The 18,339-nt window shown below is 44.7% G+C and overlaps 8 protein-coding genes across 8 annotated transcripts; 5 read left to right on the forward strand and 3 right to left on the reverse strand.

The window, feature by feature from the left end:
• Positions 1–559: 559 nt before the first annotated feature.
• F4822DRAFT_427578 (Mu homology domain-containing protein) lies at positions 560–2,072 on the reverse strand (the record flags this gene model as incomplete). Its single annotated transcript, XM_051460769.1, has 4 exons — positions 560–640; positions 695–1,789; positions 1,842–1,970; positions 2,034–2,072. 4 exons carry the CDS (start codon positions 2,070–2,072, stop codon positions 560–562), a joined length of 1,344 nt encoding a protein of 447 aa, XP_051317494.1.
• Positions 2,073–5,177: 3,105 nt separating this feature from the next.
• On the forward strand, positions 5,178–8,016 carry F4822DRAFT_193746 (transcription factor Opi1-domain-containing protein). The gene is made up of 2 exons (XM_051453613.1): positions 5,178–5,939; positions 6,041–8,016. Exons 1-2 carry the CDS (start codon positions 5,321–5,323, stop codon positions 7,291–7,293), a joined length of 1,872 nt encoding a protein of 623 aa, XP_051317495.1. The 5' UTR covers positions 5,178–5,320; the 3' UTR covers positions 7,294–8,016.
• Position 8,017: 1 nt separating this feature from the next.
• Positions 8,018–9,007, forward strand: F4822DRAFT_193730 (uncharacterized protein). The gene has a single exon (XM_051453612.1). It carries the CDS (start codon positions 8,307–8,309, stop codon positions 8,919–8,921), a length of 615 nt encoding a protein of 204 aa, XP_051317496.1. The 5' UTR covers positions 8,018–8,306; the 3' UTR covers positions 8,922–9,007.
• Positions 9,008–10,388, reverse strand: F4822DRAFT_193799 (acyl-CoA N-acyltransferase). Its single transcript, XM_051453614.1, has one exon. It carries the CDS (start codon positions 9,700–9,702, stop codon positions 9,094–9,096), a length of 609 nt encoding a protein of 202 aa, XP_051317497.1. The 5' UTR covers positions 9,703–10,388; the 3' UTR covers positions 9,008–9,093.
• F4822DRAFT_397558 (FAD-binding domain-containing protein) lies at positions 10,357–12,780 on the forward strand. The gene is made up of 5 exons (XM_051457630.1): positions 10,357–10,817; positions 10,889–10,977; positions 11,030–11,435; positions 11,487–12,380; positions 12,437–12,780. Exons 1-5 carry the CDS (start codon positions 10,590–10,592, stop codon positions 12,608–12,610), a joined length of 1,791 nt encoding a protein of 596 aa, XP_051317498.1. The 5' UTR covers positions 10,357–10,589; the 3' UTR covers positions 12,611–12,780.
• A 65-nt stretch (positions 12,781–12,845) lies between these two features.
• F4822DRAFT_397561 (Gtr1/RagA G protein conserved region-domain-containing protein) lies at positions 12,846–15,163 on the forward strand. Its single transcript, XM_051457631.1, has 3 exons — positions 12,846–13,370; positions 13,464–14,160; positions 14,248–15,163. Exons 1-3 carry the CDS (start codon positions 13,198–13,200, stop codon positions 14,434–14,436), a joined length of 1,059 nt encoding a protein of 352 aa, XP_051317499.1. The 5' UTR covers positions 12,846–13,197; the 3' UTR covers positions 14,437–15,163.
• A 194-nt stretch (positions 15,164–15,357) lies between these two features.
• Positions 15,358–16,616, forward strand: F4822DRAFT_193868 (uncharacterized protein). The gene is made up of 3 exons (XM_051453615.1): positions 15,358–15,789; positions 15,858–16,148; positions 16,219–16,616. Exons 1-3 carry the CDS (start codon positions 15,706–15,708, stop codon positions 16,468–16,470), a joined length of 627 nt encoding a protein of 208 aa, XP_051317500.1. The 5' UTR covers positions 15,358–15,705; the 3' UTR covers positions 16,471–16,616.
• A 146-nt stretch (positions 16,617–16,762) lies between these two features.
• F4822DRAFT_427584 (SEP-domain-containing protein) lies at positions 16,763–18,158 on the reverse strand (the record flags this gene model as incomplete). The annotated part of the gene is made up of 3 exons (XM_051460770.1): positions 16,763–17,540; positions 17,598–18,004; positions 18,087–18,158. The coding sequence occupies 3 exons, from the start codon at positions 18,156–18,158 to the stop codon at positions 16,763–16,765; spliced, it is 1,257 nt and encodes a 418-aa protein (XP_051317501.1).
• Positions 18,159–18,339: the final 181 nt, after the last annotated feature.

Raw genomic sequence — 18,339 nt, forward strand, 5'->3', positions numbered from 1 at the left:
TGTAATGACTGTAGTCTGATATTGAAGATGTGTCTGATGATAGTTGCTAGAATGAAGAAGCATAGAACTCGAACGAACGGAACAGCGAGAAGCAAACGAGATATTTGAAGAATTACTCTGCGATGCTATGACATGATCGGCGCGATCACTTACCTGGATAACATGGTTTTCCCATGAGATGAAAATGAGAGGATGTCATCTTCTGTTGATAGACCGTCAACTCAATCAAAGAAATTGGAAGGTATTTCTTATAAGTGATAACCCAAGCTTCAAAAACTGGTATTGACTGAATGACATCTGATGAGTTTCCTGATGAGTCTAACATATTAGTTTAGAGGCACGTTGATTCTGGGATGCGGTTGTATGATAGAAGCATATCCCTTGACGCACGTAATTAAAACCGGGACGGATGAAAGAAATAGAATCAATAGTCTCGTTTGATATTCATGCTCCACGTTACCACTGTCCAGTTGTGATATATCATAGCTGAAACCTTTCTCTAGACCTGTCGGAAAGTAACATTTTCCTTGAACATTATAGATCAAGATTGATTGACCTTTTATACAGCATCTGGTAGTCGCACTGCTATGTCTCCGGATTGAGTGATGTATCGAACCCAAGGCAATGAGGGATATTGTAGCTAGAAAGGGGATCAGCACGGATATACTGGATACGTTCGACGGAAACAACATACCTTGGGCTCTGTAATCTTTAGGTATCGCACTTGAATACCACTCGTTGTGAAATAGGGAATCTCAAATTTGACCTGAATAGGTCTCTTGGCGCCCTTGCCTGCAGTGACACCACCCATACTTCCACCAAATCCACCAGTCATTCCTCCTCCATGCTCATCATCACCTCTCACACTAGGAAGTCCAAGCTCAGCTCGCATGAGAAATTCCTTGCCACCACCAAATTGCTTAATCTTCCATACTATGGCGCTTTGTTCGGGGGCATAGTGAACACTTCCAATATTAGTTCGGAATCGCGGCGAGTCGGCATCATCTGGTACTGGTACGATGATTTCCACGTTATTAGCTGTACTCCTTCTCTTGAATTGTGCCTTTGCCTTAAGCATATACTCGATTCGTGACCCCGAATGACTCTCAACTACACATTCAACCCAAATCAAAGGTTTGACCTGGGTGTTCAATCGGTAGCTCATTAACTCGAATTCACCATCGGGTGGAATAAATGAGATAGTTCGGTCGTTCTCGAAACGTGATAATCGGACACACTGGTGGAATTTGACGTCTTCCATTTCGATAGCCTTGCCTCGTGTTGTTCTCCCTGTCGTTTCAAACATGACTTTGTCGTTTAGACCGAGTCGTAGTTCTGGCATTCCGGATAGATAACACTTCATCTTAATCGCTCCTAAGATCTCGGACCTTAATACGTTTCCGTTCGCTGATACTAACAAGTTCAAGCTCTCGACAACATCCAAAAACACTTCGTTCTTTCTGTATCTTATTCCCTCGGATCGCCATGATACAGCGTTTGTGACGGCGATAGGTGGTCGTGCTTGTACTTCCAACTTGTGCGATTCTTGCGTAATGTATTCTTGTAGAATCTTGGACTCGGTTGTTTGAGGGTAGCCAAAATCCATCATCTCGTCCAACAGTTCGTATATAATGACAAAGTTGTCGCGAATAGACTCTTCTTCCAGCGCCTTGAAATATTCGGTGAAGACTTCAACGACCTTGTGTAAGAATAATAGGATCTCGGCGGCATTTGTGTTTCGTTTCGTCAAGGCAAGGAGGTAGAGGTTGTTGTGTCGGATATATAAGTACTGATAGCGGTTAGTATCAACGAAGGGGATGTATGATTCTTAGAGTACGCACGTTGATGCCTTCGTGAGAAAAACATGGCGGTACGGCAGAGGATTCTTCTTCGGCTTCGCTAAGGAGGATAGGGAATTTCTCGACAGCTGACATAGGAATATCACCTCGATAATTTCGAGCAAGTAGGGTCTATTGCAATCATTTATTAGTAAATCTACAACATCAAGAGGCCCTTGACTGTATTAGCCATACCTTGCCCTTCAAATCGAGGAAGAAAACTGCTGATGCCATAGTGTCGGTCAGGTACTGGTATTGTATTCAGGGGTGCGCAGGTAGAAAGGGAATGTCAATTGGCACCTAGGCCAGACAACAAATCTAAGAATTGCTCGGTCATGCGATGAAATATTTAGACAAGTTTAATAATGCGCATGTAAGGTCTATAGAAATTTGTCGATTAAGTGAAATATGTTTTGTTCTATAAATCACACGCGCACACGAAATTGATAGGGATTGATTGATTGATTAGGATTTGATAGGCAGCCTAGGACAGCTTGTCGAAAGAGACCCCACGTCGTCGAGTTACTCTTAGAAGCTGCGATTTAGTTTTCAAGCCACATTCACTTACTTAAGCACAGACCATACATGTATTAGAGGCTGGAGTGCGCCCGACTTTTGTAAAGCCACGTGATGTAGCGGGGCCTGCACCAGCTGGACCCACTGTCAATTTTCTTCCTAGATAATTTTCTAAATCTCGTCTCTCGTTTTTCCTCTCTTCCTTTCTTCTTCAACGCGTCCAATAGACAGTGCAGCTCATTATTATTTTTACCACACAACCGGTGCCGGCATTCTGTTGGTTTTCCTATAGTGTAGTCGTTGATGTAGCATGCGATTTCGAGACGCGGAGAAGGATTCAATTTAGATATGGTACCATAAGAGCTGCCCGAGTATTATCTGCCGTATTGGTAGCATACTGTTGCTTGGGCGGCGTCAGAGGGACCGAACATTTTTATTTGTCTATTCGACCTGTGAAATGTTTTTTCGAATCACTCACGCGAGTATGTTGGTGTGACATCTGTTCCAAGCCAGCATTCATTATCCTGCTTTGTTGACCGAGAAATTCGGAAACTTGGACACTTCTATCTGTGACTTTCGACGGTTGCTAGTTGCTAAATGATCATCGAGCTCAAATACCCGCATGGAGAACAAAACCCAGTTCAGTTTCTATTATCCTAGATCAATTACTGGCTCTAATGTTCATTGATATGGATAGCTTGTATTCTTCCAACCGATCAATCGGTTAACTAGGGCGCTTAGCTGCAAAATTTGATCTCATGAGGAATATTTTCCGCATTCTTTATTGCTACTAAACCCATCTCAAGGGATACGCCGTCGCATCTAAAGTTCCGCTTTCGAAATACTGGGAACTCGGGTTGAAATAAAGTCTTATCCACTTAGTCGGCAACTTGTCATCATCGCCTGAAATTTGCTTATGTTTACGTGGAATACTTTTAGAAGCTTGAGGTCTATGGTTGCGTTTGTGACGTTAAGATCAGCTTCAAGTAGAACTTAGCATATAACCAGCGCAACTCCTAGCTACAACATGTCACGAGGTCATCAGAAGACTACCTAGGTAGAGACGTAACTTCAATCTATCTATCATCTGTAAAATGTCGGAATACATATTAGGAAGGGAGTTTCAAACAGGCTGAGGAAATGAAAATAGGATCGAGAGGATTTCCACATAGGAGAAATGATTTACCTATTCGTACCATCTTTTCATTTCTTCATAAGACATTCTTTTTTCGGATCCCGGGAGGGAGTAGAATCATATGCTTTTTTTGCTTCTTCGTCTCCCTCACAGTGCCAAAAGCAATACAATCGACTCTTCTCTTACTGGTCAAGCTGGCCAAGGCGATATATTAGTTGCATGTGATCACCCAGGTACTTTAGACCAACATATGTTAGGCTGACTGACACGTGCTTGTACCTTCTTATTCCCATCGGTTAACACATTGTATGTTGATCTTTTGCTTTTCTGGTTTCATCATTACAGCATATGATTGTATTAAATTTCACTTCTGATTCTTTTGATCATCTTGTGAAAAGGCTATGGGGAAGAAGTACTGTCTTCTTACGAGCATATGCCGTTGCATCGTGTAGTCAAGTACTTACATATGCAGGTAGTTATATTTACATAAAGTAAATATCTCAACACTTAAGACTTCCCGAGTTTATCATTTGTATGGATGGATACCCTTAACGTCGTATGCGCGAAGTGATTCCATCTCGATCGGCTAAGTGTCTCGTGTGGCATTGGAAAATCGGTACGGGTGAGGCTTTCACAAGCCGATTTATAAGATGTAAGAAAGGTACATGCTTTTTAGTAGCTGGTATCGTACGACATACTGTAAAGTACACTGTATTTCTCAGGGAAAGCTTCCTATGGGTCGGTTACGATATTCTAACCAATTGTATTTTAGCTTATCCCCAGATTGGCCATTCACAATGCAAGATCCTCTATGTTCCACTAAGACCCTGTCAGCTGCCGCGTGCGCTTCTTCTTTCCCCTGCGGGACAGCGCCTGACCAGTCCGCCAGTTAAGAAAATACCACTAGCCCAGGTAATGACTGCCTCGCTTTGGTCGCTTTGGAACGAATTGTAGCATCTCCGATAGGGAGGTTTTTTAGTTTCTTAGGTAGTTTTTTCAGCAGCCTAGACCTTCCAAGGTTCCCCGAGGCATCATTTACATCGTTGACCATCCCCAGTGCGTAATTTTCCACCATTCCCACATTTCTTCCCAATCTCTTGTCTCTTATTCTTTTTCAACACACCCCCAAAAAGTCGCCGCGGTTCATCTAAAACCAAAGCACCTGCATATTGGATGAGCCGGGGCCCCATAATGGTTATGGCGGGACCATGTATGTCTCTCTGACATCTGCTACCTCTTGAATCCTTCTACACTATCATCTCTTACATAGTACACCGAAATCTGATCAGGCCTAACTGACCTTCAAACCAATCTATTCACTCTATTCACTCTATTCACTCTATTCAACACACTGTACTAACCCAAAGATCCCGTTATTCGTCTCACACTCTTCTCTGTGTCTTTTCTATCACTTACTGTTATCCTATTACACTCTTTTTACGGCTTATACGATATTCTATATTTTATTTATTCTATCTTTTATTTCTTCCTTCGTCAGCCGTGTACTTATGTTTTATCTACTTCGTATGAATAATCGGGTAATTAAAATCTGACAAGTTCGACAATCCTTTGACGTCGACCTAACTCTTACGGCACGCATATCATAATCCATCTACGAATTATTAGGTGTATAGTACAGCAACAACTTTCTCGATTTCCGATGCGCTCGCAATATTTATGACAACCGATGCTTTTTAAAATCAACCCGTCGCAAATGCGCTAATGATCGATATTCGTTTTCTTTCCCTTGCGACTTATCATTAGTCACCTAAAGAGTGTGCCTTCAACTCGAGGCGCTCGCTCTTGGGTTGTCCGAACAAAAGAGAACGAAATGGAGCAGCAACAAAATCACATGTCTCTTCCTCCACCAACTCACGATCAAAAACATGGTCTACTTCAGCAACCAGAACAACATCGACACATTTCACCATCGTCTGACCCAACAGTGCGTATGTTCGATAGACTTGACCGGACCTTTAAACTTCCATTATATCCTCCACCCTCGTATGCGCAAGCTCACGACCCTGCCGGCTTAAGGTTTCCCGATCCACCAAAGGCCGAGCTCGCTCCCATTAAAACGATCAGTGCGCCGAACCATGACGAGAAAACGGCCTCCACCAACAATAATAACCATCTTCCTTCTCTATCCACTCTAACAGCTTCATCCGCTCCTCTATATACTCCACCACGACCTCCGGAACCATCTTATTCTCCTCCTGCGCCACCACCTCTTACTCACTGGCCTTGTCTTAATCCACTTACTGCCTATTACAACCCGAGCCATGTACAGAATGCCGAGTCACCTATGCGAATGGACGTAGACACAAGCAGCAGTAGTGGCGTAAGCGCTCCATCGCCAGATCGCTTTCAAGATGGAAGAGCTAGTAGTGTTAGTCTGGATGATCCAGATGTACGGATGGCTGCCGAAGCTTTAGGTGATTTGAGAGCAGGTTAGTTTTTCTTACTGGTCGCATAGTACGGGCGACAACTACCGAAATGCCTGCCTGATTAGCTATATAAGTCATCATACTAACCATCCACCATTTCCTAGATTTCGTCTCTTCTCCCTCGAATAAGCATGTACCAATACCCGGATCACCACACTCTCAAACAAATGGAATTAATTCGGAGCCGTTAATCTCCCTGTTGACCACATCGCATCCCCTACTTGCCACTACCATCGAAGGCGCTACCTCCGCATACGTGAACTCGAAGAACTATTCTCCTAGATTCAAGTCAAGCGCCGAATATGTAGAAGGCTACGTAATTCCTATCGCGCATACAGTAGGTTCAGTCGGCCGAGTAACTGGTGTTGAAGGCGGTGTCCGATGGTTTTTGGGAGGTGGAAGAAGACATAAGTCGCAAAGCTCTGATATTGAGGCCGCCGATCAAGGTTCCAACAAGCGTCGGAGAGTCGATGGAACCGGGTCTTTCAAAGAAACCACTCCAGAACCTATTTCCGGTATAGAAACGCCAAGGGCATCCTTCGATAATTCACATGACCGTCGACTCTCCGTCGCAAGTACGGTGGATACCCTGCCTGCATATGACGAATTTCGATCCCCGCCATACGCCGAACACTTTGTGCCACCTGAAACTCGACCAAACAGCGCAGCATGGCAATCTCGTCTGATCATGTCAACATCTGGATTGAGTATTGCTATGAGCGAGGAAAGCCTACGTAGCCTTAAATACTGTCTTAGCTGGCTTCGATGGGCTAACGTTCGCATTGGAAATGTCATCAACTCTTTAAAATCCACTATGGAGAAATATGAGAGGACCGATCCTAGACGAGCGGATGGCGACCAACCAATGAGTGGTACATCATATGCTAGCGAACCAGCTGATAGAAATCAACTCGCGGCCAAGATAGCAGAGCTTAGAATGGACGTTCTCAGAACGTTGCAGGATGTTATCAACACAGTCAGCAGATATGCGGGTGGCGCACTACCGGAAAATGCGCGCGACCTCGTTAGACGGCATTTAACAAGCCTACCTCAACGATTCAGAGTTGCAAGCATGGTCGGTGATGGTCCGCAAGAAGGTCGTCGCACTGAGGTTGATGGAGAAGAATGTCGTGAGGCGCAGGAGAAAGAAACGCGCGAAAGTGCCCAAAAGGTGTTGGTCCTTGCCAAAGAGGGTCTTGACATGATGTCCCAAGTATCAGGAGTCCTTGATGGTACGATTATTAGTGCTGAGGAATGGTGCGATCGATTGGGTAGGCGAAAGCGTGAGCAAAGGGAAAGCCTTCTAGGAGCTCCGCCCGTCCCTCAAGCATCATTAGATGAGGTGAAAATCGGTTGAATGATATGAAGGTAAATAGTATGAAAACGTATGGCGTTTCGTGGTGAAGGGAAATTAAAAATAAAATAAAACACAATACACTAAAAAATCGGAGGACCAAAAGGGGGGCGACGGAAAATGCCCGGGGGAAGACTCGGGAGATTCGGTTTATCGGTAAAGGATCTTTGACCTTGGACGATCACGGACGAAATGATTTATCTACCTTATACCTTAGGTACTTTTACCTACTTAGGTGCCTTCTCAGCTCATCAAGTTGCTGACAGACTTGGTCTAACTCGACCGACTACGACATACTCTTCTTGCTGTCATGAATCTTTCTAGAGATGCAGCTTTATACCTTTACAGCGGATATTCGAAGCGCCTCTTCATCAGACGCTATAGTCTCCGCTATCGCTGTCTCTACTGCAACCTTTCTATTCCATTTCAAGTCATACTATTTACTAGGTTGATTCTGGTTTAGCAACTCTGACGATATTTATTTTTCCAACGTGGATTGGTTATTCGGAACCCCAAAGAATTTTCTTTGGTTTATGTATTTTCCTCTCGGGCAAACGGTTGGGAGTTTGTGTCAAAAATCTTACTACTTGCACATACATTCATATATGTCATCATATCATTGCATCGCCGCAAAGGCTGAATAGATTACTTCAGCGTTCAAATCTACTTCATGTGACTTGTCATAAACGGTTTACGTTTTCAATGTGGCTGTATTTTTTGCACTATACCTATAGGTATTAACAATGATATTGGATCAACTATTGTACAATCTTGCAGCTTCAACAATTCACATGAAATGATAGATGGTATAGTGTAACTCGGCAATAACCACAAATTACCTGTCTGGACGAATATACCAAGACAATAGCTATTGTGGTTGCAATCATTAACAATAGAACTAAACGCATTCTTTGTTTCGTTGAATATGATGTGATAATAACCACAAAGCTTCTGAATACTTGGCTTTTGAGTGTTCTTGCAAATCAAGCCTTTGATTATCTCATAACTTCCGTACGATGGCATTCAGAACCATGGTCTATATGATGAAAGCCAATATTCCTTTCCTCTCATCGAAGGCTGTTTGTTTTTGCAGTCAGGTTGTGGGGAGAAGTAGCATTATGCCGCATCGGACACAGGAAATTCTTGGGCGCTATCGATCGGGGAAGTGTACTATTTGCAGAATAGTACTTGATCGTGGAGGGAGGAGATTTGGGGTTGCCGAACTTCCAGAGCGTTTGGTCTCTGTTGTAGACGCTCATAAACGTTTCTCGCATGTGAGGGGATACCTTGACGGCGACATACCATGTCGTCTCTTAATCCTCCGCACCGTTGCCAAATTCACCCTCGGGTTGACCCACGAGGAAGAAGTCAAGTTGGCTGCGAGGGCTTATACCCAGTTCGCGCTGGAGAACGATATCCTAGTAGATGACCCCGGCTGGATCAAGAGCCTTTATAGAGTCCCTTGCTTGGTGGTTGAGTATCTTGTGGTCATCATGAAGAACCAGCTGGGTCCGTCGTACGTGTCCCATATGACTAGCGAGATGCAGAAGTTGTGTCTTCCGGAGTTGTCGGGTTTCATTTTAAAAAAAAAAAAAAAACGAGCAAACTGTAGTATGACTTATGAAATATGATACCCATATCTAAGCGAGGCGTTAAACAGGGCGTAGGCCTATCTACTTAGATACCCCCGGCTGATTAATTCTATCGCCGCCATTCATACCTATATCTATGTAGCAAATAAACGTACACAGATGCTGCCATTCTAAAATTTTCTCACGAATGATGTCAGTATTGTAATTGAATCTAAGATGTTGTGATCGGCCGCCTCATAAAACTCTCCAGACGAGTCCCATTACCTACAAGAGCCGTCTGTAGAGTTTCGAATCCATATTTCGCATAAAGAGGCGCCCCAGCCGGACTAGAAACCACAAATGCCTCGATTTTCTCATCATCTGCTTTTTCAACACCCCATCGTAATAGCTGCTTTCCTGCACCTTTCCCTTGATATTCACTTAATACACCAAGGATATCCAAATACCAATGCGGACGGTCTCCCATAATCTCTTTGTGCTTCTTCTCTATCGTCCCGAAACATTCCTCCACACATGCTTGATCAGCATCTTCCGGCCAGCTTGGCGGTGGGCTCGGATTTCCCGCTGGTTTGGGCCGCTCAAACCATTTACAAAATGCGAAAGGTTTGTCTGGGTCTGCGGCGTTGGGATCGGTTAAGACTAAGAAGTGCGTGCTTGGATCTGGCTTGTCCTCTGGGGAGCCCACGAAGAATTTTTGAACGTCTTCCCGCCGCGATCTGAAAACTAGCTGGGTGACTGGGTGATCACCAAATGTATCAAAAAATACATCTATGATGGTTGGGATGTCTGAGGGGGTCGCATTTCGTAATTTGAATGACATTTCAATCTGTTATAAATTTTGTATGTGGTGTTTGGAGCTTGAAAATGAGGATCGTGACAACTAAGGAAAGGTCTACAGAGTGGATTAGAAAGGGAGACTTCATAGTCAATGCTGCGAATGACCGGTATGGTCGGATGTGATTCCGATTCTCGGCTTTAGGTATCTAAGTCCTAGCTCCAAGAGTTTCGAATACGAAACTGAACCATTACCTTTCATAAAAAGGGACGAAGTAAACCTCTTCATACGATATATGTATGGCGTAGATATCTAGGTAGCTAAAGACTCAATTCGAGCTCGAGACTCGTGTACCAAATTAAGCTCTCTGTTACAACCTTTGGTGCCATGGTATTGAACTGAATTCTGAGGTACTGGTTGTGAAATAATTCGTACATAATTGGGAAGACCAGATCCGCTCAGGATTTGACTAGCAGAGTAGTAGACATTCTAGGATCGGCGTTTATCTGTTTCTGAATAGATACCCCTCAGATCCAACAAAGATTAAATACCGATCCCCACAACCTGCAGCTAGATTCCCTAATACCTAATGAGGAGTGATGGGCGGAATGTTCCGCGTAGTCCAATGTTGCGGGGGTGGATTTGGGAAACGCATGTAATGTATACCCCATACTTTAGGTACGTGTGCCCTATACCGGCACTTTGGTAACGGAGCAATTATCCTGATGTTTCTGATTAGAAGGATTTCCTATCGCTTGAATGGGGGTGATGGTAGACTAGGCAGTTTAAGAGAATGTGATTGTCTTGTCGCTATTTAAGATCCAGGATAGATATAGTAGTACATATAACGGCTACTTACTGAAACAGTGTTTTGAATAAGATACATGTTGTTTCTCTCCTCTCGTTAGGTGTTTCTCTCGCCGATAGTGACAATGGCTGTGTCATGGTTCTCTGCAGTGTCTAATTTTTCTAGTATCATTGGCGGAGGTGAGTCTTCGGTACCACCTCTTGTTGATCGAACGTGGAATGGTAGCAATTACGGTTGTAAATGCTATCCAGGCGATGAATGCTGGCCGAGCCAGAGCTTGTGGACAAAGTTGAACTCCATGGTGGATGGAAATCTTTTAGTCAACATCCCGCCTGGGGCACCTTGCCATGATGTATGTAAACGTTAAAAGTAGTCTATCGCTGTAGAATTAATTTGGAGTGATGCTAACTTCGATGATCTTAGACATTCGAAGGCCCCTTTGGTACAGTTTCGACTTATGATGCTGCTGCTTGCGCGGATGCGATAGCAATGTGGCCCGACGAATCTTGGGGGTGAGCTATTCCTGGCTGCCGTGTGAAATGAAATGCTAATGTGCTATCATAGCGTTGAGAAACCCGCCGCAGCATTATGGACTTACTTCACAAATGACACCTGTCGACCAACGAATAACCCCGCTGACCCTTGCACGCTTGGTTTTTATGGCGTGTACGTGATCCAGGCACATACAAGAGATCATGTTAAAGCAGGTGTGGATTTCGCTCGTGAAAATAATCTGCGTCTAATCATCCGAAATACTGGACATGATTTCATTGGACGTAGTACCGGATGGGGTTCGCTGGTGGTCAATACACATAGCTTCCAGGATATCCAATTTACGGACAGGTACAGTGGTCCGGGTCAGTATAATGGTGGCGCTGTGACTATAGGTGCAGGAGTCCAGGGACTTACTTTACTCGCGCAAGCGAACGCTCAGAACCCGCCTGTTACAGTTATGACTGGAGAATGCCCGGTGAGTAGGATAAAATTCAGACGAGGAGAATAACAGCTAATGGACAAGTAGACTGTCGGAGTGGCTGGAGGACTTGTACAAGGTGGTGGACATGGTCCTCTTACTCCAAAATATGGACTAGTTGCGGATAATGCACTGTCTTTTGATGTGATTACAGCAGACGGAAGATACCTTACCGCGAATTCGGAAGAAAATCCTGACCTTTTCTGGGCATTGAAGGGAGGTGGCCCATCAGCATTTGCTGTTGTACTCTCTGTCACGTTTAAAACGTTCCCAGAGGAGAAGACGACCGGAGTTATCGTCAATATCAATTCAACACATACGAATGATACAAATCTGTTCTGGGATGGTGTTAAATCGTTCCATAAATATTCGAATGACTTTGTCGATGCTGGTCTTTACGGTTACTTTGAACTTATGCCACAAAGATTGCATATAAAACCTTTTGTGGGAATTGGGAAGACCGCCAAGGAAACGAACGCTATTCTTCAAACTATGTTCGATGAATTTAAAGCCAAAGGTATCCCCTATGATGCGGAGAGTAAGGAATACGATACGTGGTTTGACCTATACGTTGACTTATTCGATGACGAGACTGCTGGTACGTCAGCTCTCACTGGTGGGTGGATGTTTACCCATCAAGATGTTGAAGAGAACAACGACGGAATTATTGAAGCTTTCAAGACTGTGTTGTCACCACGTGGTGATTTAAAAGATCAAGGGGTTATTATTGGTCATCTTTGGAATGCTGGCTTAGGTACACCAGTTTCGAACAGTGCGACAAATCCAAAGCTGAGAAAGTCCACGGACTTTATAATTGTCATACTCCCGATCCCTGATGGTGCAACATGGGCTCAGAAGGAGGACTTTCAATATGTACTCACTAATATTCAAGATGCCGCGTTGAGGGAGGCTGGACCGAATGGGTGTTCTTATGTGAGCGAGGTAAGTTCGCAATCAATACGTATGAGTGAGGTCCATTGAACTGATTGCTGGTTTAGAATGATCCATACCAATCCAATTGGCAAGTCCATTTTTGGGGAGAAGAGTATCCGAAATTAATTGAGATTCGAAAGAAGTGGGATCCTAGTGGTGTATTTTACGCCGTCTCAACACCTGGGACTGAAGATTGGGAGGTTATCGAATATGGTACAAGACTATGTCGCAAATACTAGAGTTGAACTTGAGATAGTTCACAACTACATGTGCTATTTCTGAGGTTGTTAAAGTTAGGATTCTGGTGAGAACCGACGGAATGGTTAACAATATTAATGTGGAGACACTTCAAATGGTGCATAGCTTTAGAGATGTATGCGTTTATATAGCACGTGACGTCAGAGTGTTCAGATTGTGAAATCTTATCTCGTTTACTAGGAAGATCCTTACCGATAGCTCCATTTCCATTGAGCTCTAATCTTTCTATCCACTACAACTCTGCAACTCTCCTACAACTTTCGATACCCCACTAATAAACCCCGAAGAACCAAAGTCCCAACATTCTACGCAAACGCTGATCGATCCGATACCTTTTCAATTGAATCGCGACGAATAAATTAACCAAGAGAATAGTGGCATAAGTTCTGGAAGTTAGATGACACCAGTCATCCCCTTGGTCTCTAGTCTTGAGAGATCATGCGTAAGCCGAACTGAACCGACTCTTCAACGGCGCGTCGTAATAAACTACGACGGATTTCCACGATACGAACATACCTACCTTATTCCGCCTACCCCATGATATAGTTACGGTATCGTCTACTGTATCATGGCGGATCTAGACGCCTCGGCGCCCAATTTGGGCTTGGGGAGCGATATCCGAAACGAAGTAAAAAAGCCCAAGAAGAAAAAGGTCTTGCTGATGGGCAAGAGTGGTTCTGGAAAATCGAGTATGAGGAGTATTATATTTAGCAACTATATCGCCAAGGATACTCGACGCCTGTGAGTCTTACATTCTAGTATGATCTTTTACATACTAGACACGATCAATACCAGCGCGGGATAACTAATATGGTTGCTTGCTCGTCGTGAAAGTGGTGCCACCATTGATGTCGATCTTTCACACGTCAAATTTCTAGGCAACTTGACCTTGAATCTATGGGATTGTGGTGGCCAAGAAGCCTTCATGGAGAATTATCTCTCCCAGCAACGAGTTCACGTCTTCTCTAACGTCGGTGTCCTGATATACGTCTTTGACATAGAATCTCGAGATGTTGATCGGGATATGGCTACCTATGTTTCTATCATTTCCGCCTTGACACAGTATTCTCCTACCGCCAAGGTCTATGTTCTCATTCACAAGATGGATTTGATTACCCCACACGCCCGCGAGGCTGTCTTCGTTGATCGTGTAAGACTAGTTCGACAAAAGACCTCGGAATACATTCAAGGTGCTGGTTATACGGGCGAATTAGACCTTATACCCTTTGCGACCTCAATATGGGATCAATCGTTATATAAGGCATGGGCGAGCATTATACATGACCTTGTACCGAACCTTTCCGTCATCGAGTCGCAATTAGGGTCTCTAGGGATATTGATCGAAGCCGAGGAGCTACTCCTGTTTGAACGAACTAGTTTCCTAGTCGTGTCGAATTGGACGTCTGAAGAGGGTCAGAATAATCCGACTGGGGACCGACAAGAGCGCATTTCGAATATCCTCAAACATTTCAAGCAAAGTATCAGTCGATTCACTGGCACTCCTCGTAATGCGGAGCAGTTCACCTTGATGGTAAGAAGATCGTGTGATAGCGCATCAGCTTCCCGCAAATTTGAATCGCATGCTATTTGACATTTCTGCTAACAAGATCGTCCACAGGAACACAAGGCTGGTTCCAGATTCTCCATGTTTGCTTGCAAATTTACGACCAACACATATCTCATGGCAATTCTTCCGCCAGGGGAGGCGAGATTCAATTCGGCAAAACTGAATTGCCAAATTGCCAGAGAGAGCTTCAAGTTCTTAGACGGACCAGCCGCCGTCACAGGCGCAGGACAGTACAACTAGTTCGCGATCAAAATTTTTGCTTTTTTTCCCGCGTTAGATCGATATCGGATACCCATTTATTGAACCCGGAGTCTTCGGTATTCATTCCAGTGCATCGCGATACCAAATGGGAAATTTGATTTCCCTTGATGGCCTTACTATATGCTAGGATTCTCCGGTGACGATTTTTCTAGTCGCTCGATTCACTAGAGCCCTTTAAAAGTGCAGTTCAGGCTGGCTGAGGTCCTGATTGATAGCTGGGTTATTTTTACGGAATGCGAATTGCCGATATTCATATTTCAATGTTACAACCTCATGAGCTTCAGATCCTTCGAGACTATACTCGAATTTGGAGCGTGGTGCTTCAATATGGCGTCACTATGGTTTTAAGGCGCCATGGCCAACGCATCAGTGATGATGGCGGGGATATTTAAATGATATTAAGCTAGAACACGTTTATATACTGTGTAGCTTCATTGGCTTTATTTACGTCAAAATGAAGAATGATGATTCCTGGGCGTGGCGTTCTGGTGGTCCCTGAAGATCGGACTACCTCCTAAATTAGGAAGGTTGGTTGTGATGAGCAGTCAACCAATTACAAGCGTTTATCGTGTGGTATGCCATGCATGATTTTGATGAAAGCGTACTTGATATCCATGGTTATAGTTGAATACATCTTATCTGAATAACATGATGGTTTTATTTATAAAGATTTCGTGTCTTTTATTAATAAATATCATAACTCGGCATGCAATCTACACTTAGTAACAATGGTTAGGCTTGGATATATTGTCACCCTAAGTGAACATATGTCTCGCGAGCTGCTGACGATCGTCGCCCTGTCTAGATCTCAGCGCAACTCCGATACGACCCACAACCTATTCGATTTGGCAGGTCAAGCTCAGCTTCACGCCATGTAACGCTAGGTAAAGGTATAATTGAGCTCGCTATTCCGGTGCAGTCCGTCCCGCTATTGACTTTCACATCATATTACCTCCTATAGAAGTTGGATTTTCTGGGACCTGCTAAAATGCTTACGCTAATTGGTTCATGTGCCGTCCCTTCTTCGGGGAGTTGGCGCTTGTGGTTGGATATGTGTACCTACTTTATAGATAACCTAGGAGAGATCGACAGGCACTTATATGTAGATCTAGCCTCCGTGTGAGACCTCAGATAGTTTATCTTTAAGTGTTACCGATCTTGTATACTTAAGTGTCTACCTAGGTATTCACACATTTGGTAACACCTCTTGACTTTCCTAGACCGTCGAACAACCTCATTCCTTCCACAATGAGGTTCTCTTACGCCATCAGCGGACTGCTATCTGCTAACGCGGTTCTTGCTGCGCCGGCTCCCATGCCTATGCCAACACCTGTTAGTCTTTCATACAAGAAAAACATCAGTAACTTTCAACATGAATATGCGCTAATAGTCAGACCTAGCCTGGCATCCCATCCGCTTCATCTGCTAAATCGCAACTCGCTGCCCTCACCGTTAAAGCGGCTGTCGATGACGGTGGTTACAAGCGAGACCTATTCCCCACATGGGATACCATTACGGGAACCTGCAACACGCGCGAGTACGTGTTAAAGCGGGACGGTACCAACGTAGAGGTTGGCTCAGACTGTTATCCCACGAGTGGTACTTGGACTAGTCCCTACGATGGTGGCAAATGGACGGCTCCGTCCGATGTCGATATTGATCACATGGTGCCGTTGAAGAATGCTTGGATCGTACGTTCTCACAAATCATTGTTGTTTCATTCTTGAAGCTATTGCCTACTTCATAACTAACATCTCATAGTCCGGTGCCAATGCATGGACGACAGACAAACGTGAGCAATTCGCAAACGACGTCGATCGACCGCAACTTTGGGCTGTAACGGATAATGTCAACTCAGCTAAGGGTGACAAGTCTCCTGATACGTGGAAGCCACCTCTATCTAGCTTCTACTGCACTTACGCGAGCGCCTACGTCGCCGTTAAGAGCCACTGGGCTTTAACCATTACTTCGGCTGAGAAGTCAGCTCTGAGTGACATGCTGGGTACTTGTTAAATAGATTATGAAAGATTAGCCTTAGCATATGAAAGAAGATGGCCCGAGAGGAACTGGGGGAAATAAGCCTCATCTTACGAATAGCAAGGTGAACAATATGGTACATTTTATATCATTCATAAGTCATGGATTGTGTATCAGGGAATATTTTCCTCATATTATCGTGATAATGGTGACGCCCTTTCAACGTATTCGCGTATCTGCTCCTGATTTCGCAGCTACGCGAGCCTTAGTGATAGCAACTCTAACATGTAATCATCGCCGAAGTATCCCACGATCCTCATGCTCATGCTCATTTGTTCCTCTTCACCATAGCAGTGCCTCCCTTCTTGAATTCAGCCATTTCACCTAGGGCCAACGATTTGTTAGTGTGATCTTTATTGGGGAAGGTCGTAGCCAGCACCCATCCACCGGTTCTTAGATCCGGGGAAGCTTGAGAGATGAAGTCATATACATCGTTAACAGTCTGCGTGGTGTTAAATCGAGCCGGTAATCGAGTGCCATCCGGCATCTGGATGCGAATCATGACCGTAGGTTGAGACTCATCTACAGAGCTAGCGGGAGCCGCCGACGAGGACGAGGACGACGCGGCGGCGGGGGCACTAGGCGTCGCCAAGGTAGGTAGTGTCGTGGTAGAGGACTCGCCCGGTACGGGACTCCCAAGACGGCGACCCTCGCCACTGAATGGCTTATAGACCTTCGGAAGAGGACGGTAATTTTCTTCGTGCTGCTGGAGCTTGACATCAAGAGGTTCATCGTACCTAACGTTCATTAAATGAATAGGAGCACGACCTTGTTGTATCATGCGCATAGCCTGGGCATTCTCGGGATCGTCGAATCTTCGTAGCTCTCCGTCATCAATGCTAAAACCATCGCGCCAAAGATGTAAGGTTCGTTCCTGAACCTCGCCGGTTTGTGAGGGTCCGCGGCTGCTAGAAGCTGCGGGTGCGTGAGGATCGGGGATTGTACGGCTAGGAGCACCCTCGCCTCCTAGGGTCTGGCCGGCGCCACGGAAGGAAGCTGAACTAGAGGGACCAGCAGGAGTTGATGCCTCGGGACGTTGCGCATTGCTAGAGTAACTTTGGTTAGTATTCGGGAGGACTAAGCAGATCGAGGCGGTAGCTTACCTCTGCGCTTTGGCGAGTAGCTCATCAACGATTCGTCTAGCATCAGAGCGTTGGCTTGGATCTTGTACGGCAAGACCACTTTTCTCGCCTCCAGCATAGGTATCTCTATGTGCATCCTCGTCATTGCCATCATCATCATTATCACCATGATTATGACCATGTCCACTTTCGCCTCCGATAGAGCTTAGGGTAGCGAGTCCCTTTTTCTTGGGAGGTTTCTTGGATGAACTAGACGCGCTGGGGATATAATCTGGAGCGGGTCGGCCATCGAGAGTACGTGGTCCTGTGTAAGTTTGGGATGTCATGGCAGGAGTTTCTTCTGTCGCATCATTTTCGTCCTCATCGGCGAAGTAGGCACCTACAGCGGCAACGAGGTCCCAATTGTTGGCAGAGAGATATTGGGCAGCCTAAAGAAGAAGTGTTAGCTAGGGTAGATCTAGAAAGGTAGGACATGGTTTGTCTCGATGAAAGCATTATATATACGCGTACCTGTTCTGCTGAACTTGCTGTTGTAGTCATGAACTCGCTAGTAAGAGCATCGTGATCGATGCTGTCCGCCATGGTGGTCAAAGAATGGAGAACGATGTATTGATGTGTTGATGTATTGGGAATGAATCAATTGTGTATCGAGTTAAGAGAGCCGCTAGTAAAATAGAATTTCTTAGATTGACAAGTAAGAAAATGATTTGCGTGAAGTTTGTTGAGAAGAGAAAGTACAATCCAAAGGCTCTTAGGCACCTTC

This window comes from Hypoxylon trugodes (assembly GCF_022578975.1).
Source record: "Hypoxylon trugodes strain CBS 135444 unplaced genomic scaffold F4822scaffold_3, whole genome shotgun sequence".
NCBI lineage: Eukaryota > Fungi > Ascomycota > Sordariomycetes > Xylariales > Hypoxylaceae > Hypoxylon > Hypoxylon trugodes.

Coding starts and splice junctions, on each gene's coding strand:
- F4822DRAFT_193746 (XM_051453613.1), top strand. CDS start 5,321: ATGGAGCAGCAACAAAATCACATGTCTCTTCCTCCACCAACTCACGAT. Junction 5,940..6,040: donor TTTAGGTGATTTGAGAGCAG/GTTAGTTTTTCT, acceptor ACCATTTCCTAG/ATTTCGTCTCTTCTCCCTCG.
- F4822DRAFT_193730 (XM_051453612.1), top strand. CDS start 8,307: ATGGCATTCAGAACCATGGTCTATATGATGAAAGCCAATATTCCTTTC.
- F4822DRAFT_193799 (XM_051453614.1), bottom strand. CDS start 9,702: ATGTCATTCAAATTACGAAATGCGACCCCCTCAGACATCCCAACCATC.
- F4822DRAFT_397558 (XM_051457630.1), top strand. CDS start 10,590: ATGGCTGTGTCATGGTTCTCTGCAGTGTCTAATTTTTCTAGTATCATT. Junction 10,818..10,888: donor CTGGGGCACCTTGCCATGAT/GTATGTAAACGT, acceptor CGATGATCTTAG/ACATTCGAAGGCCCCTTTGG. Junction 10,978..11,029: donor TGGCCCGACGAATCTTGGGG/GTGAGCTATTCC, acceptor GTGCTATCATAG/CGTTGAGAAACCCGCCGCAG.
- F4822DRAFT_397561 (XM_051457631.1), top strand. CDS start 13,198: ATGGCGGATCTAGACGCCTCGGCGCCCAATTTGGGCTTGGGGAGCGAT. Junction 13,371..13,463: donor GCCAAGGATACTCGACGCCT/GTGAGTCTTACA, acceptor TCGTCGTGAAAG/TGGTGCCACCATTGATGTCG. Junction 14,161..14,247: donor CGGAGCAGTTCACCTTGATG/GTAAGAAGATCG, acceptor GATCGTCCACAG/GAACACAAGGCTGGTTCCAG.
- F4822DRAFT_193868 (XM_051453615.1), top strand. CDS start 15,706: ATGAGGTTCTCTTACGCCATCAGCGGACTGCTATCTGCTAACGCGGTT. Junction 15,790..15,857: donor CCATGCCTATGCCAACACCT/GTTAGTCTTTCA, acceptor AGTCAGACCTAG/CCTGGCATCCCATCCGCTTC. Junction 16,149..16,218: donor CGTTGAAGAATGCTTGGATC/GTACGTTCTCAC, acceptor AACATCTCATAG/TCCGGTGCCAATGCATGGAC.